At 47.3% G+C, this 19,260-nt stretch overlaps 1 protein-coding gene across 9 annotated transcripts in view; it reads left to right on the plus strand.

The window, feature by feature from the left end:
* The window catches only part of LOC119863814 (zinc finger protein 665-like), a 113,981-nt gene that overhangs the window by 4,299 nt on the left and 90,422 nt on the right, over nucleotides 1–19,260 (plus strand). For 3 of the 9 annotated variants that reach the window (XM_043505776.1, XM_043505775.1, XM_038420983.2), the window contains exons 2-3: nucleotides 3,197–3,279; nucleotides 4,898–5,024. The exons of 3 other annotated variants lie outside the window; for them this stretch is intronic. In XM_043505776.1, the coding sequence (XP_043361711.1) occupies nucleotides 3,197–3,279; nucleotides 4,898–5,024 (210 nt within the window). Of the gene's footprint in view, nucleotides 1–3,196; nucleotides 3,280–4,350; nucleotides 4,415–4,897; nucleotides 5,025–19,260 lie in introns of those variants that run through there. 3 more of the 9 variants (XM_043505779.1, XM_043505787.1, XM_043505788.1) reach the window with 3 other exon arrangements.

Raw genomic sequence — 19,260 nt, forward strand, 5'->3', positions numbered from 1 at the left:
ATGGCTGACTTAGAACAACGCTTCCTCAGCTCTCGTCCCCTAATGCCCCTACTCTACTTGCGCTACACTGATGACATCTTCATCATCTGGACCCATGGAAAAGAAGCTCTTGAGGAATTCCACCATGATTTCAACAATTTCCATCCCACCATCAACCTCAGCCTGCACCAGTCCACACAAGAGATCCACTTCCTGGACACTACGGTGCTAATAAGCGATGGTCACATAAACACCACCCTATATCGGAAACCTACTGACCGCTATTCCTACCTACATGCCTCTAGCTTTCATCCAGATCATACCACTCGATCCATTGTCTACAGCCAAGCGCTACGATATAACCGCATTTGCTCCAACCCCTCAGACAGAGACAAACACCTACAAGATCTCTATCATGCATTCCTACAACTACAATACCCACCTGCTGAAGTGAAGAAACAGATTGACAGAGCCAGAAGAGTACCCAGAAGTCACCTACTACAGGACAGGCCCAACAAAGAAAACAACAGAACGCCACTAGCCATCACCTTCAGCCCCCAACTAAAACCTCTCCAACGCATCATCAAGGATCTACAACCTATCCTGAAGGACGAGCCATCGCTCTCTCAGATCTTGGGAGATAGACCAGTCCTTGCTTACAGACAGCCCCCCAATCTGAAGCAAATACTCACCAGCAACCACACACCACACAACAGAACCACTAACCCAGGAACCTATCCTTGCAACAAAGCCCGTTGCCAACTCTGTCCACATATCTATTCAGGGGATACCATCATAGGGCCTAATCACATCAGCCACACTATCAGAGGCTCGTTCACCTGCGCATCTACCAATGTGATATATGCCATCATGTGCCAGCAATGCCCCTCTGCCATGTACATTGGCCAAACTGGACAGTCTCTACGTAAAAGAATGAATGGACACAAATCAGACGTCAAGAATTATAACATTCAAAAACCAGTTGGAGAACACTTCAATCTCTCTGGTCACTCGATCACAGACCTAAGAGTGGCTATACTTCAACAAAAAAGCTTCAAAAACAGACTCCAACGAGAGACTGCTGAATTGGAATTAATTTGCAAACTGGATACAATTAACTTAGGCTTGAATAGAGACTGGGAATGGATGAGTCATTACACAAAGTAAAACTATTTCCCCATGGTATTTCTCCCCCCCACCCCACCCCCCACTGTTCCTCTGATATTCTTGTTAACTGCTGGAATTAGCCTACCTGCTTGTCACCATGGAAGGTTTTCCTCCTTTCCCCCCCCTGCTGCTGGTGATGGCTCATCTTAAGTGATCACTCTCCTTACAGTGTGTATGATAAACCCATTGTTTCATGTTCTCTGTGTGTGTGTATATAAATCTCTCCTCTGTTTTTTCCACCAAATGCATCCGATGAAGTGAGCTGTAGCTCACAAAGCTTATGCTCTAATAAATTTGTTAGTCTCTAAGGTGCCACAAGTACTCCTTTTCTTTTGGTCAGCGTTTCAGTCGCTTGGTGTTGGTGGTGTCTGTAGATGTTGGTGAAAGAGTGAGCATGGCAAAATGTCTCTCCCTTTTATCATGTCCTTTATTCCCTCATGGCTTCCCCCCCTTCAGAGTCAGGTGAGCATTACCTCATTGCAGTCCCATACTGCCCAAAGGAAGGGGGTAACTCCCTCCAGGGTGTAACAGATTCTTTTGTTGCTGCCTAAGCCAGTGTCCATTGTTCCTGTGAAGCTGGGCTGGGTTTGTCCCATCCATGCCCTGACGAGGTGTGAACTCGTCTGCCTCTCTGTTCTTGGAGAGTTTTTGCATGGGCTTGCTTTAGCCATGAGGTTACATTTTCAGCCTCATAACAATATACATTAAATTATAATCTTACTATAACATTACTGTAACAGTTATTATAATGTCACTATAACAATAATGCTCAGTGCATCTTGAGCCTTCCAAAGACACTCAACATGACAAACTTTGCATTGGATACCACACAATTATTTTATAAAGATGAACATGGGGGTGTAGGGTGTTCCCCTGAGGTACAGAGCGACACAGGGAACTTCCTCCAGTGGCTGGAACGAGCCCCCTAAGGCAGCCCCAGGCTCTGCCAACCCCAACTGCTGAGCCGGAGACTCCAGGTGACTGAGAGAGACCAGGACATGGTCAGAAAAGTGACTCTGCACAAATGTCACCAGGAGCCTCGTATCTCACAGCCCCTGGGAATCTGCTACTTGTTGTTAATGCACCTGTGGGCGGAATCCAAGTTGCCTTAACAGCACCAAAGCCACTGATCTCCTGCTAGAATCTGCCTAGTGGCATAACTGGGGATTGAGGAGGGGAAGAGACTGGCTCCATGGGTTTTCCCTTTGCGTGTCTGGGGTGTGGAGGTGCCAGGCAGGGAAGAGTGGTGGAGGGACAACGATGGAGGGAGAGACAGTGTGAGTTGGGAGCAGTCAGGAAATTACAGGGGCGAGGGAGCATGAAATCCCCTGTGATTTTGCCACTTCCCTCTGAAAGATTTATAAAATTCTCTTTGATTCCGTTATAATTATCAAATATGGATATAAAATCTATGTCAATTTCTTCTTCTTTTCTCTCAAATTATTGACAATTTCTCCATTCAGCTTTTGCCCCATTTTCTTTCTTAATTCTCCAATGTCAATTTAAAATCTCCTCAGATTTAGGGTGTTTCCTACCCCTTGGATCTGCAGTGCTTTGTCCTTGTTTGGTAGGGAATAATTGACTTGAGCCATTCCCCAGGTTGGCCAGTCTTTGCTGGCAGTGGGGCATGGAAGGGGCACGTGAGGGAAAGGGAGAAGCAAATCTCCTACATGGAGACTGCCCAGCCCCTGGTTACCCAGTCCCAGCTGCTGCCCCACACTGTGACCTGTGTGAATGGCATGTGGAGCGGGGAACCATTGTTTTCTTTTTATTGAACACCCATTTTCCCTGACAACTTCCTTAATGCAGCGCTAAGGGTGCCCAGTGCTGTCTTGTGCCCTTCCAGCATGTTGAGTTCAGCAAAATTCAGACCTCTCAAAAGTAGGAAATCAAAGCTGTATCGGTCTGGTGTAGACGTACCCTAAGTGTTTCTCAGTGCAGCAGAACCTGGAATGTATGTTTTCAGGGAGAACGCCTGGGATGAATGGAGGATGTGAAATGGACAAAACCCCTTCTGAAATCACTCCAACTGCCCTTCTCGCCCTGACAGGCTGCAGAATAACATCCACATTTTGCTCTGGATTATCCCATCCTCCCAGGGGAAAGGAAATGGCGTCAGAGGAACCAGCTCAGGTAAGAAGTTGTCTGGGAGCTGGTGGTGGGTTCTGGCAGGAGGGAGAGGGACAGTAAATGTACAGGAGAATGGGAGCTGCTGGAGGTGGGAGGAGGGGGGCAGGAAATAGACAATGTAGAGAAAGGGAGAAGACAGTGTGACCATTCTGCTGGAATTAGTTGTATCTGGGGCTTGCTTTTGAGGAACAGACTCATGGGGTTTGGAAGTGGGACTTCCCCTGTTTGTAGAACAGGAAATAACCCCCCCCGAGAAAACTTTCCACACTCCCAGAGCCTGAACCTACCGATAGACTTCATTATTTGCCGCTCCCCCCAATCTTTGTGTCATCTGCAAACTTTATCAATGATGACTTTATGTTCTCTTCCAGCTTGTTGATAAATAGCACAGGGTCAAGAACCGATCCCTGTGAGATCCCACTAGAAACACACCTACTCAACCATGGTTCCTCACTTACAGTTACGTTTTGAAACCTATCAGCCACATTTTAATTTTTTTCATGTGTGCAATGTTAATTTTGAATTTTTCTGGTGATTTAATCAAAGGATTGTTCTGTATCAAGTCAAATGCCTTAAAGAAGTCTATGTATATTACATCAATGTAATTACCTTAATCAACCAAACGTCTAATCTCATCCAAAAAGACATGCAATTAGTTTGCTAGGATCTAAACCTATGTTGATTGGTATTAATTATATTACCCTCCTTTAATCTTTTATTAATATAATTATGAGATGCTCCATTATCTTGTCTGGTATCAATGCCAGATGGACAGTCCTATAATTTCTTGTGTCATCTCTTTGAAACCTTCTAAGTATTCGCACAGGACCATCTTTCTTCCATTCTTTTGGAAGTTTCCCAGTGTTCCAAGACCCATTGAGAATCAACTGTAATGGTCCAGCGGCTCCTCAGCCAATTCTTTTAAAACTCCTGAACGCAAGTTATCTGGACCTGCTGATTTTAAATATGTTTAACTTTAATAATTGCTGTTTAACATCCTCATTAGTTGTTACTGGAATGTAGAGAGTGTCAGTATCATATAATATTACTATCATCTTTGTGTCTTTTCCCCAGGTACAGAACAGAAGTATTCACTGAACACTTTTGCCTTCTCTGTATTATCATTGATAATTCTATGGTAATTGAGCAATACCATTGTTAGGATTCTTTGTTAATATATTTACAAGAAAACCCTTCATATTTTCCTTAACTCTGCTGGCCATAGATTCCCCCTTCTGTCCCTTTGCTTCCCTTAGGAATTTTCTACAATTCCCAGTTGCTGATTTATATTCTTTCCTGACCACTTCCCCTTTCCTTCATTTGATATCTATTGCTTTTTTATGGTATGGGTTTGGGATTCCTGCTGGGATTCCATGTCCTGTATCAGCCCCTGGCTAATAGGTGTGTGATAAATGTGAAGACCCTTGTTCCCTCTGTGTGCTGGCCGGGACAAAGGGCTCTCTCTTTCTCCCCTCACCCTCTTGGCTGCTCTGAGTGGGATAGGGATGCGAATCTGCTACCGTCCCTCCCAGAGCATTCATTCTACTGGCCCTTCTCTCCTGTGAATACTGGTGGTGTCACTGGGCAGCAGGTACTGAGTGGGCGACTCTTGTTTTTTTAGGGGCTGGTGACCTTCGAGGAGCTGGCTGTGTACTTCACGGAGGGGGAATGGGCTCTGCTAGACCCTGATCAGAGAGCCCTCTACAGGGAGGTCATGCAGGAGAACTATGCCACTGTGGCCTCACTGGGTAAGCATTCCTGTGCCCTGGTTATTAGAAGCTGTGGGGTCTCTACAGAACCCGAGTAGTAATAACTCTGGACCTTTACTCAGCCTGTAATTTTTGGCAGGTTTCCATGCCCGGCTTTTTGCTTCATGTCTTTCCCCGATGTCATTTCTGGACGTGCGTGTATTTGATGTCGGCCATTTTGAAAAAAATGTGATTTATAAAATTTAGTTTAATTTATCCTTATTGGATGCATTAAAACTAATGAATAAATAGAGCATTCACACCTTTCCTCATTTGAAGGGGACTCTTTGCAGCTGGTACAATTCTAGATACAGTCCAGTAAACAGGGGAACTACGAGGTACATGGATGGTATGACAGTCAGGTGAGCCCATCTTTTGATAGGTGAGCGTAGGAGGTTGTCTCTCAGGAGTCCATGGGTGACAGGGAAACAGCAGTGGGAGGGGAGGAGAAGGGGAGTAGATATGCCAGGATGGGCTGAGAGCGGTGGGAAGAAAGAAGGGGAGTGTGGAGGAAGGGCACCCAGGAAGGGGGCAGGGGGGGTCGGGGGAAGGAAAAGAGGTTTTGGGGCTCTGGAGCAATGGGGGATCCCAGCCCTTTCTCACACAATCCCTGACCAGGCCTTGTTGCTTCAGAGCCTATGCTCCAGTTTTAGTTCTGTTCAGTTTCACTTTATTTTACATTTTTTCCCAAATATTAAACTGGGCAGGTGACAACCCTGATAGACGTAGATGGAATTTGGGTCTCCATCCTCATCCACTCCAGTTGTGGACAGACTCTGGTACATCAGGACCTCATCAAATCCCCAGAGCCGCAGCTGGGGGTCATTAGGCTGTTGTGCATCCATGGGTACATAAAACCTTATCCTCGAGCCTGAGCCACCGTAACTGTGAGGGGAGAGATGAGGGTTATGATGGCGGGCCTGGCCTAAAGGCTGGTCCACCCAGTCATTTTAGGTCAAGACTGGAGTGGCTCTACACACTGCGAGATCCTACACACCGCGAGCCTTGAGTCTCAACACCCCGGGTGGTTCTTGATGGAAAGCCTCTCGAAGGGGCCAATGGGACACTCGGAGACCCCAACACAGGCACCCCAGGAAACTCTGAGGCTGACTGGGACCCACCCCCCGATGATAAGGACAAGTCCAAGCTTCTCACTGAGGGTGAGCCTCCCAGTTTAGGCACAGACTTTAGCTGTGACCAACGGAAGGATCCTACCCTGGGGCGGGCCTATGAACAATTGGCTTATGTTGATGGAACGATTACAGACCCACGCCAAACGACTCAATATTCCCACTTGGAGTTGACCAGTGACTGCCTCTATCGGGTTGATTGTGATTCCCAGACCCAGGACATCCGGACCCAACAGTTCCCCAATGCCACTGACGGGCCATCCTGCAGCTGGCCCGTGGCATTCCCACAGTGGGGCATCAGAAAATCCTAGCCAGGACCTGATGCAGTTTTTCTGGCCAGGAGTGCACTGGGAGGTAAAGGATTTTTGTGACTCCTGTCTGGAGTGTCAACTCGCAACTCCATGGGGGGTACCGAAGGCTCCCTTTGTCCCCCTGCCAGTGATTAACACTCCTTTCGAGAGGATCACATGGATCCTGATAAGGCATCTCCTGAAGAGCACTGCAGGTTTTCAGTATATCCTGGTTGTGCTCAACAATGCCACCCTTTTCCCAGAGGTGATTCCCCTTCAAAACATCATGGCAAAAATGCTGATTGCAGAGCTTCTGAGGATATTTTCCTGGGTAGGTCTCCCCTGGGAAGTCCTAACAGACCAAGGCTCCGATTTCACCTCAAAGCTATTCTGACAGGTCTGTGACCTCTTAGGAATAAAAATGTTAAAACTGTGTACCACCCACAGACTACCAGGTTGATAGAACGCTTTACATAAGAACATAAGAATGGCCATACTTGGTCAGACCAAAGGTCCATTTATCCCAGTATCCTGTCTTCCGACAGTGGCCAGTGCCAGGTACCCCAGAGGGAATGAACAGAACAGGTAATCATCAAGTGATCCATCCCCTGTTGCTCATTCCCAGCTTCTGGCAAACAGAGGCTAGGGACACCATTCCTGCCCATCCTGGCGAATAGCCATTGATGGGCCTAGCCTCTGTGAACTTATCTTGTTCTTTTTTGAACCCTGATATGGTCTTGGTCTTCACAACATCCTCTGGCATGGAGTTCCACAGGTTGACTGCGTTGTGTGAAGAAATACTTTCTTTTATTTTTTTTAAATCTGCTGCCTATTAATTTAATTTGGTGATCCCTAGTTCTTGTGTTATGAGAAGAGTAAACAACACTTCCTTATCTGCTTTCTCTACACCAGTCATGATTTTAAAAACCTCAATCGTATCTTCCCTTAGCTGTCTCTTTTCCAAGCTGAAAAGTCCCAGTCTTATTAATCTCTCCTCATAAAGAAGTCGTTCCATACCCCTAATAATTTTTGTTGCCCTTTTCTGAACCTTTTCCAATTCCAATATATCTTTTTTGAAATGGGGCGAACACATCTGCACGCGGTATTCAAGATATGGGTGTACCATGGATTTATAGAGGCACAACATATTTTCTATCCTATTATCTATCCCTTTCTTAATTATTCCCAGCATTCTGTTTACTTTTTTGATGGCCGCTGCACATTGAGTGGATGTTTTCAGAGAACTATCCACAATGACTCCAAGATCTCTTTCTTGAGTGGTAACAACTAATTTAGATCCCATCATTATATGTATAGTTGAGATTATGCTTTCCAATGTGCATTATTTTGCATTTATCAACATTAAATTTCATCTGCCATTTTGATGCCCAGTCACCCAGTTTTGAGAGATCCTTTTGTAGCTCTTCACAGTCTGCCTGGGTCTTAATTATCTTTAGTAATTTTGTATCATTTGCAAATTTTGCCACCTCACTGTTTACCCCTTTTTCCAGATCATTTATGAATATGTTGAATAGGACTGGTCCCAGAACAGACCCCAGGGGACACCACTCTTTACCTCTCTCCATTCTGAGAACTGACCATTTATATCTACCCTTTGTTTCCTATCTTTTAATCACAAAAAGAAAAGGAGTACTTGTGGCACCTTAGAGACTAACAAATAAATTTATTTGTCAGTCTCTAAGATGCCACAAGTACTCCTTTTCTTTTTGCGGATACAGACTAACACGGTTGCTACTTTGAAACTTATCTTTTAACCAGTTACCAATCTGTGAGAGCACCTTCCCTCTTATACCCTGGCAGCTTATTTTGCGTAAGAGCCTTTGGTGAGGGACCTTGTCAAAGGCTTTCTGAAAATCTAAGTACATTATATCCACAGTATCCGCTTGGTCCCCATGCTTTTTGACCCCCTCAAAGAATTCTAGTAGATTGGTTTCAGAGTAGCAGCCGTGTTAGTCTGTATTCGCAAAAAGAAAAGGAGTACTTGTGGCACCTTAGAGACTAACAAATTTATTAGAGCATAAGCTTTCGTGAGCTACAATGCATCAATTCATCCGATGAAGTGAGCTGTAGCTCACAAAAGCTTATGCTCTAATAAATTTTAGTCTCTAAGGTGCCACAAGTACTCCTTTTCTTTTTTAGTAGATTGGTTAGGCATGATTTCCCTTTACTAAACCATGTTGACTCTTCCTCAACAAATTATGCTCATCTATATGTCTGACAATATTGTTCTTTATTATAGTTTCAACCAGTTTGCCCGGTACTGAAGTCAGGCTTACAGGCCTGAAATTTCCAGGATCACCTCTGGAGCCCTTTTTAAAAATTGGTGTCACATTAGCTATCCTCCAGTCATCTGGTACAGAAGCTGATTTAAAAGATAGGTTGCAGACTACAGTTAGTAGTTCTGCAATTTCACATTTGAGTTCCTTCAGAACTCTGGGGTGAATACCATCTGGTCCCGGTGACTTATTGCTGTTTAATTTATCAGTTTGTTTCAAAGCCTCCTCTAATGATACCTCAATCTGGGGCAGTTCCTCAGATCTCTCACCTAAAAAGAATGGCTCAGGTTTGGGAATCTCCTTCACATCCTCCGCCGTGAAGACCGATGCAAAGAGTTCATTTAGTTTCTCCGCAATGGCTTTATTGTCCTTGAGTGCTCCTTTAGCACCTCGATCGTCAAGTGGCCCCACTGGTTGTTTAGCAGCCTTCCTGCTTCTGATGTACTTTTAAAAAAAAAATTGCTATTACTTTTTGGGTCTTTGGCTAACTGTTCCTCAAATTCTTTTTTGCCCTTCCTAATTGTATTTTTATACTTCGTTTCCCAATGTTTATGCTCCTTTCTATTTCCCTCACTAGGATTTAACTTCCACTTTTTACAGGATGCATTTTTACCTCTCACTGCTTCTTTTACTTTGTTTAGCCACGGTGGCTCTTTTTTGGTTCTCCTACTATGTTTTTTAATTTGGGGTAAACATTTAAGTTGAGCCTCTATTATGGTGTCTTTAAAAAGTATCCATGCAGCTTGCAGAGATTTCACTTTTGGTGCTGTGCCCTTTAATTTCTGTTTAACTAACCTCCTCATTTTTGTGTAGTTCCCCTTTCTGAAATTAAATGCTAGTGTTGTGCCGCTGTGGTGTTTTCCCTGCCACATGGTTATTAAATTTAATTATATGATGGTCACTATTCCCAAGCAGTCCAGCTATATTCACCTCTTGGACCAGATCCTGTGCTCCACGTAGGACTAAATCAAGAATTGCCTCTCCTCTGGTAGGTTCCAGGACCAGCCGCTCCAAGAAGCAGTCATTTAAGGTGTCAAGAAACTTTGTCTGCATCCCGTCCTGAGGTGACATGTAGCAAGTCAATATGGGGATAATTGAAATGCCCCATTTATTTTTATTGAGTTTTTTTATTTTAATAGCCTCTCTAATCTCCCTGAGCATTTCACAGTCACTGTCACCATCCTGGGCAAGTGATCGGTAATGTATCCCTACCGCTATATTCTTCTTATTAGAGCATGGAATTTCTAACCATAGAGATTCTATGGTACAGTTGAATTCATTAACGATTTTTACTTCATTTGATTCTATGCTTTCTTTCACATATAATGCCACTCCCCCACTAGCATGACCTGTTCTGTCTTTCCGATATACTTTGTACCCTAGTATTACTGCGTCCCATTAATTATCCTCGTTCCAGCAAGTTTCTGTTTTGCCTATTATATCAATATCCTCATTCAATACAAGGCACTCTAGCTTTAACTGAACCCTTAAAGAGATGCTAAGAAGTTTCCACCAGAAGATCTTTGCCACTGGGACCAGCTTATCCCATACCTGTTACTAGCCATTAGAGAAGTTCCCCAGGCATTCACTACGTTTTCCACATTTGAACTATTGTATGGCCGGCGACCCTGGGGGCTATTAGACTTCATGCAAGAGAACTGGGAATGGACGTCATCGCCATTCCAAGGTCTCCTGCAGTATGTCCTGAAACTCTAGGGGCAGTCGGCCCAGGTTGCGGATCTAGCAAAGGAAAACCTCCAGAATGCCCAAGCAGCTCAGGATCATACTTACAACAAGAGGGGGCCCACGGAAGAACCTTTGAGCCTGGTGAAAGGGTCCTCTGCCTATTCTACTCCAAGGAGTCGAAACTCCAAGCATAGTGGCAAGGGCCCTATGAGGTTATTCACCAGGTAGGTCCAGTCACTTATGAACTATCTCAACACAATTGGAAGAAAAAGCGACAGATTTATCATGCCAGTCTTTTAAAGGCATGGTGGGAACAAGAGGAGCTGTTAACTGCCCCTGGAACCAGACTTAGGACCCCAGCTCCCCAGCCTAATTGACTCTGAAGGGCCCCAGTTGGGCGATACTCTGACCGAAGAGCAGCAAAGGCAGACTAGGTGCTTGTAGAAGGCCCCAAAACCTTTACAGCCCAGCCTGAACCGACCACCCTCATCCAGCATGCAATATTGACAAATCCAGAGGAAGTCGTCCAAGAAACTACTAGCCCTTGCCACGACAGACCCGCAGGATAGCCGAGAAGGAGGTCGAGGCCATGATGGAACTATGTATAATTGAAAGATCACAAGGTGAGTGGTGCAGCCCCATCGTGTTAGTCCTGAAACCAGATGGGACAGTTAGGTTTTGTATTGATTTTAGTAGAGTTAACACCATCTCTAAATTAGAGTCTTACCTGATGCCATAAATCGATGAGCTTTTGGACCGACTTGGGGAGGCCTGGTACATCAGCATCTTGGATCTCACTAAGAGATTTTGGCAAATCCTCCTGGACCCGAGCTGCATGGAGAAGACTGCTTTTGCCACTCTAACCATGCTGTATCAATTTACCCAGATGCCCTTCAGACTTCATGGGGCACCAGCCACCTTCCAGCGACTGATGGGTTGCATATACGCTACTGCCTATCTGGATGATGTGGTGATTATATAGTAGCCACTGGGAGGACCATCTTAACCAGGTCACCACCATCCTTAGGGTCTTACGTGCTGCTGGGCTGACTGTAAATCCTCGAAAATGCAAAATAGGTAGTCTCCTGCCAGCCTATCTGGGGTACACCCTGGGGAGAGGCTAGGTATGCCCGTTGTTGGGGAAGGTCCAAGCTTTACAAGCCTACTGACTACTGACAACAAAGAGGGTTGGTGGGCTATTACCCCCGGTTCATCCCCATTTTGCCTCAATTGTCACCCTACTAATAGAGCGCCTGAGAAAGGATGATAGTCCCTGACATATGCCCTGGATAGAAGAGTGTGACCAGGCCTTCAAAACCCTCAAAGAGCACCTATCCCGGGAGCCAGTGTTATTCTGCCCCAGCCTCACACTGGAGTTTATTTTGTGGACAGATGCCTCAGAGGTAGGACTGGGAGCTGTCCTCTCACAGGAAGGGGAGGCACATCCCATCCTGTATATTAACTGCAAGCTGTTTACCTGAGAGAGAAACTACTTGGTCGTGGAGAAAGAGGCCCTTGCTGTCAAGTTGTCCATGGATGCCTTAAGATACTACCTCCTACGAGCCCCCTGGAGTACCTGAAAATGGTCAAGGAAACAAACCCCCTACTGATACCTCACCTTGCAGCCCTATGCTTTCACAGTGCACCATCGGACTGGTAGGGACCATACCAATGCTAATTTCTTCTCCCGATCTGGAGACGGAGACTTTGCCATCTCAGGTTTCCTGGAGACGGACTTGAGGGGGGAATGTAGTGTGGTGTGTAGTTGCCTCCCTTTGAGCAGGAAAATGAGGGACCACTACACTCCTCCTGGTGGTTGAAGCTAAATACCTCACTGGAAGTCCGGCGTGGGACAGGAAGTATAAAAGGAGAGCCCCGTCACACATTTGGGGCTGGCGCACAGGAGGGAGCAGACTAACCAATCATTCTAGGGAACTGGGCTCTCAACAGGATCCTGAATTAGGCCCCGAGTGGAGCTACGGCCCTGAGGAGCTGCCAGGACCACCATCGGACAAATGCACTGAGGAGCTGTGAGAACTGCTGGTGGCCGAGTAGCCCAAGGAGACAGAGGCCTGCATTCGTCTGCTGTGCACCTGAGCCAGGATGCCACACCCCCGACTGCTTCGTGTGCTGTGTCTGCTCTGCCCCTGCCTAAAGGGCCCAGAGAGGACAGAATGTTTGTGCTCTGCCCCACCCAGGGAGCCAGAGCTCTCTTAGACTGTTACTTAGTATTGGCCTCAGCCAGAAGGTGCTTGGCATAGAGTGTGTGTGGCTCTGCCCCGCACAGGGGGCTGGAGTTTCCCCTACTAACTGTGACTTGCAGCCTGCCTGTAGTGAGGCAGAGTGGCTTCCCTCCCAACTCGAGAGCGTGGAACCACTAGACTTACGTATACTGACCATGGCTCAACGCTGCTCAGGAAGGTGATGTTACTGTGCTGATGCTTCTGGGACAGTGGCTGTGGGGGCAGGACAGGATAAGGGAATCTGGGCCCTACGGCTAGCTCCCTATTGAACAGGGGAAGCTCAGGCGGCCTACCTGGCGCTCAGTGACAAGCAGGCAAGAGACTATGACGTAGTTTAGGCAGCTGTCTTAGACTGGGTGGGCCTTTCGGTAGAAAAGTAGTGGCAAAAATTTCGAGCCGCAGACTGTACGGGAGGATTAGGGCCCCAGGCATTTACCCAAAAACTGACAGACTGGGCCACTCATTGGCTAAGGCCAGACACCCAACATGTGGCCAATATTATGTCATTCTTGACCATGGCCACTGTCATTCTTGAACCATTCCTTCAGAGTCTCCCAGAGAGGACCCCGGCATGGGTCAGGTCTATCAAACTGTCACCCTAGATGTGGCAGTTAACTAACAGAGGAGTTTGTAGAGGCAGACCGTCCCAGAGGGGTCGGCAGTTTAAGGTCAGGATCCAGGGAGGAAGATCAGAGAAGCTACATCGGGAAAGGGCGCTGAGAAGAAGAGGGTGGAGGCCAGGGAAACACTAGTGCCATCCTGGGTGATGGTGTGTAACAAGCGGGGGTGGCAGGGACATATTAAAAAAAGACTGCCCGTATATGGAGTGTGTAAGGTGACCAGATTGCAAGAATAAAATATCGGGACATATGGGGGGGAGGGGAACCACAGATTCACAGCTCCCACCGGAGCCATAGGGGAGGGGGTCATACAGTCCTAGGAAGCCATGGGTTGGGGGTGCATGGCCCCAACTCTGACCCCTGGCAGCAGTCCCCCTGCAAGCCACTGCCACAAGCTGTGGATTGGTCGGCGCACATCCCTGGCTCCGGCCCCCACTGCAAGCCGCAGGTTAGTTGCGGGTGCATGGTCCCAGCTGCAGCCCCCAGCTCCAGTCCTGCTGCAAGCCACCCGCCGCAAGCCATGGGTCAGTTAGGGGCGCATGGTCCTGGCTCCAGCACCTGGTGGCAGTCCCACCACAAACCATCTGCCACAAGCCGTGGGTTGGTTGAGGGCACACGGCCCATGCTCCAGTTCCTGCTGCAGGCTGCGGATCGGTCGGGGGCGCATGGCTCTGGTTCCAGCCCCTTGCAAGCTGCGGATCAATCGGGTTGCATGGCCCTGGCTCCAGGCCCCGCTGCAGGGAGGGGGTCTCAGGGCTGGGGTACAGGGTTGGGGCATGGGAGAGTGTTCAGGATGCTGATTCCGGGAGGGAGTTTAGGTGCAGGAGGGGATTCAGGGCTGGGGATTGGGGTATGGGAGGGGGTGCGGGCTGTGGGCGGGGTTTACCTCAGATGGCTCCCTGCAAGTGGCAACATCTCCCTCTGTGTCCTAGGCAGAAGCGTAGCTAGGTGGCTGTGCGCGCTGCCTTACCCACAGGCGCTGCCCCCTGCAACTCCCATTGACTGCAGTTTCCAGCTAGTGGGAGCTGCAGAGCAAACGCTCATGGCACGGGCAGCACGCAGAGCCCCCTGGCTGTCCCTGCACCAAGGACCCAGAGGGAGCTGTCGCCACTTCTGTGGAGCTGGGTAGGAAGCCTGCCAGCCCTGCACCAACTGGACGCTGGCAAGCAACCCTACAATATCGGGACACATTGCGTCCTGATTGTACATCAGGTGGGATGCAGGACAAAGAGAAATATTGGGATGTCTGGTCACCCTAGGAGTATGGGTTTGCAGAATTCTGTTGTTGGGCGGGGAGCAAGAACGAACTTGCTGAAATATGATGTTTGTGGGTGGAGAATAGATAGGCCCTATGAGGGGATCCTAGATGACTACGGCAGGGGTGGAATGGGGAACAGGAAAGAGTGGGTAACCCCCAGCACAAAAGCAGTAGTGACAGGCAAAGGGAACCCAACTCTAATGGCAGTAGAGCATACACCCACCCAAAAGATCAACGGGGTAGGATATGGAGAGAAACTGGGGACAGGTATAGCCCTGGAAATCCACGGATGCGGATATCGATGGACCATTTCTGTGAAGAGTGGAGCAGCTGCGGACACAACCGTGCAGGGCTCTAAATAAGGGGTGGGTTATTTCTTTATTTACCTCGGAGGGAAATCCTGGGGGGAGTGTGAAAGCAACACACCTTGACTCTGGTCTAGTCTTCTGCCCGTCTAGTGCTCCCGCCACTGTGTGCAGCCTCTGACCTTTCCCTTTCTCCAGCTCTTGCTCAGGCTTGTGCCCCCCGCATCTGCCTCTTGTGCTGAGGGGGACAAGAGATGCTCAGGGTATGGGCAGCAGCAGCTCCCCTTCCTCCTGGGTGGGCCCAGCCCCTCTGCACGTGTTCTTGGGGCTGCCCCAGAGTGTGCAGCCTCCTTTCTCCCACCCTTTCTGCCGCGTCTGCCTGCAGGCTCTGGGCATGGCAGCCATTCAGCTGGGCTCCTCTGGCCGCAGCAGAGGGGACTCCCAGGAGGACCACTGGCTGCTCCTCCTTAAGCCTGGCTCGGCTGTAGCCCTGCGATGGCACACACCCGACAGGAGCACCAACCACCAGGCAGTGAGCCTCCTGCAGTCCTGAGTTTGCCATAATATTTAAAGTTGCTCCCTCTTGGGGATGCAGAACTTGAGGGGTATGGTGTGTATGTATGTGGTGGAGGAGGGTGGTGTTACCCAAACATGCAACATCCTCACTCGCAACGCTTTGAAATCCTCCTGTCTATTATTGCCTGGTTTGGGAGCTCCATTTCTGACATTTAACTCTTTCTCTAGTGTGGACAGAGGAAATGAACCCAAGCCTGCCAGCTACATTTCACATTTAGAAAGTCCTTCACTTATTTATTTAAAGACACTTTTCTGCATTTACGTTCAACAAGCGTTAAGACACCAAATAAACAGCATAGCTGTGACACCCCTTGCCCCACAGCCCCTACCCACACTGTCACTTCTCAAGACCCCACCTCCACGCCACCCCTTACCCCCAGTCCCTGCCCTCCCGCTGCCTCTTCCCTGTAAGACCCCACCTCCCGCTCGCTCATCTAGGCTGCCTTTCCCCTCCCCTGCAGACGGCTTGCTGATGTGGATAGAGGTAAAAGATGACTAGCGGATCACAGATTGATCCTGGCAGATGTGGATCCACATTTTTGTATCCGCGCAGTGCTCTAGGGACAGGATTGTTACCACAGAGAGGAAGCAGATTGAAGTCAGGTGAATACAGAGGCCCTGGGGAAAACTGGCTCAGCACTTCTTGTAGCTGAGACCCAAGAAACAGATGAGACCACGCAAAGAGTGTGATCTGCAGCTGAGAGACACGGAGGAGATTTGCTGGGGGTGCTCCAGGAGAAGGATCAATTGCTCCAGGAGGTGCACCAGCTCAAGGGGGATGTGGAAGCAATGAAGCACATGATTTGGTGGAGGCACAACTTGTAGACCTCATTGGGGGTTGGAGCAAGATTTTTGAAGGGGGGGGGCATGTGTGATGGGGTTTCTTCCCTATCACCTGTAAGACAAAGGAGAGAACCTAATTAGTTATGTGCTGCACCTGGTAGGTGATTAACTGATTGCCTGCTGGCCAGAGGAGAGGAAGCTAGGTAGAGGGGGGATCTTGGCGGAGAGGAGAGAAGCAGGCAGCGCCGGAGATGGAATATTTTCTGCCCCTAAAATGAAGTCACTTTGGCAAATGAAGGAAAGTGAGGGAAAATGGATCCAAGTAGAAAAGAAAAATAAAGTCGAAGCAGTCTCAGATGATACCAGCAAAAAGCAAAGCTGAGGAAGGAACTAACCTGAACTGTTTTAACTAAGATCCCTCGCCAAAGCAATGAGAGCAGATGACATTAACCCTGTGAAAGTAGCTAACTGGGTTGCAAAAAGCCAAAGGGATACAGTAAGAACCAGGAGGTTGCAAGAGGGGGATCTTGTAGCTGAATGTAAAAACAAAGAGCAGGTCGATAAACTGCTAAAAACTGCAATGCTAGGGAAAGTTAAAAGTTGCCAGCAACAAAGGTTGGTTCCTGGAGCGAAGGGGGTGATGTATAGGATGCCATTGGAACTGAGCAGTGATGAGAGAAGGAAAAGCATGTGAGAGGACAGAGTGTTAGGAAGTCACACCTGTCATCGGGTTTGGGGGCAATGCACACCAGGGGGGTTGTGTCTCCACTAACCCTGCAACCCTGGGTGCCCCACAAAACTTTGAGGCTGTAGCTCCCAACCTGGGCTGCTGATAGCCAGCCTACCAGCATGCAGGTCACACCCTGAGTGTGTGTGTGTACTAAAAAGCCCTGGTACAGCAGCTCTGATCCCAGCAGCCTGTCTACAGCCCCACAACCCTCTCGGGTTGCAATGATGAAAGTACCCAATAAATGTGAGGATGGCTGGGAATTCAATAGATGAACTATAGCACAACTTGTTAGACCTCCACATGCCGTTTGAGTTAAAATGTGGGTGTAGAAGTTGAAAGGAAAAGTTAAACGCAGTAAAAACTTTCAGTGTTGGGAAAATTATTTATGGATAAAAAGTCACATGTCCAAATATGGATTTAGATTTATTTTATAAATTCAATGGGAGAGAAGAGATGGTAGGTGTGACCCGTGTGCCTGGGGTAGCCCTTACTGAAAACGCCAAGGTCACGGCAGACTGCAAAATGGAGAGTAGATACTCCCAAAACTCGTGGCTAACATTCAAGTTAAACCTCCCAGTCACAAATTGTGTAGCCTGATCTATAGATTATGAATAAAAATTCCCCCAGTTATAAGAACAGCCATACTGGGTCAGACCAAAGGTCCATCAAGCCCGGTATCCTGTCCTCTGACGAGGTCAATGGCAGGTGCCCCAAAGGGAATGAACAGTCAGGTTATCATCAAGTGATCCATGCCCTGTCACCCAATCCCAGCTTCTGGAAACAGAGGATGGGGACACCATTCTTGCCCATCCTGACTAATGGCCATTGATGGACCTATCTTCTGTGAATCTATCTAGCTCCCTTTTGAACCCTGTTATAGTATTGGCCTTCACAACACCCTCTGGCAAGGAGTTTCAGAGATTGACTGTGTTGTCTGAAAAAATACTTTCTTGTGTTTGTTTTAAACCTGTTACCTATTAATTTCATTTTGTGGCCCCTTGTTTTTGTATTATGATGAGTAAATAACACTTCCTTATTTACTTTCTCTATACCACTCATGATTTTATAGACCCTAATCATATCCCCCCTTAATCGTCTCTTTTCCAAGCTGAAAAGTCTCAGTCTTATTATCTCTCCTTATACGGAAGTTGTTTCATACCCCTGATCATTTTTGTTGCCCTTTTCTGAACCTTTTCCAATTCCAATATATCTTTTTTGAGATGGGGCGACCACATCTGCAGGCAGTATTCAAGGTGTGGGTGTACCATGGATTTACAGAGAGGCAGTATGATATTCTCTGTCTGCTTATCTATCCCTTTCTTGATGATTCCCAACGTTCCATTTGCTTTTTTGACGGCCGCTGCACATTGAGTGGATGATTTCAGAGAACTCTCCACAATGACTCCAAGATCTCTTTCTTGAGTGGTAACATCATTGTATATGTATAGTTAGGGTTAATATTTTCCAATGTGCATTACTTTGCATTTATCAACATTAAATTTCACCTGCCATTTTGTTGCCCAGTCACTTTGAGGGTTGACAGGTTCTTGTCCCAAGAACAGGCCCAGTATTATTAAAATGATTATATAGTTGGGAACCCCGATGTGCACAGGTGCAACCCTCACACTATAGGAACTTTTATATTTACAAATAAGTAATTTATTAATACATTTAGGAAAGTCACACACTCTAACTCAGTAAGGTAGATAGAGATAATACAGAAAGTATATCTGAAGATCCATACTCCCACCATCCCTTGCAGAACAACCTGAAATGTTAGGCCTTATCTTCCTCATCATTGTCACCTTCCTCATCTTCACCAGTAGCCATCATCCTGGCCCCTCGCAAAGGCTACATCTCTCTCCCCTACTGTCCTGGGATGCCCTTTTTATAATATGTAACGCTGATGTTACCATGTCTAATGCATATTCAATAGGGGTTTCTCCCCTCTTCCTTTTTTGTATTTCCTCCCCTTACCAATGTTAAGGTGTCTTTCTTCTACAGGTTAGTGTATTTATGATTTCACCCCAGTAACATATACGTCAATTAGTTGCCATGGCACTTTTGCAGTCAGATGTTCCATCCAAAACCTTCCAGATGCTGATGTCAGTTCATTTTCTGAGGTTGGCTGATATCATTATGGACAAAATTCCCTCCTATACTCTACTTCCAGTTCTCCAAAACTTATGAGTTACCTAAGTTTATCTATACCAAAGTTCATAGGCCACAAGCCTCATGCTAACTGCTGAAGCCAGTGTCTTACAGGATACAAGCCTGTAAGTCCTTGCATTACTGCTGAATATAATAAAGCAGAATAT

This window comes from Dermochelys coriacea, chromosome 11 (genome assembly GCF_009764565.3).
Source record: "Dermochelys coriacea isolate rDerCor1 chromosome 11, rDerCor1.pri.v4, whole genome shotgun sequence".
NCBI lineage: Eukaryota > Metazoa > Chordata > Testudines > Dermochelyidae > Dermochelys > Dermochelys coriacea.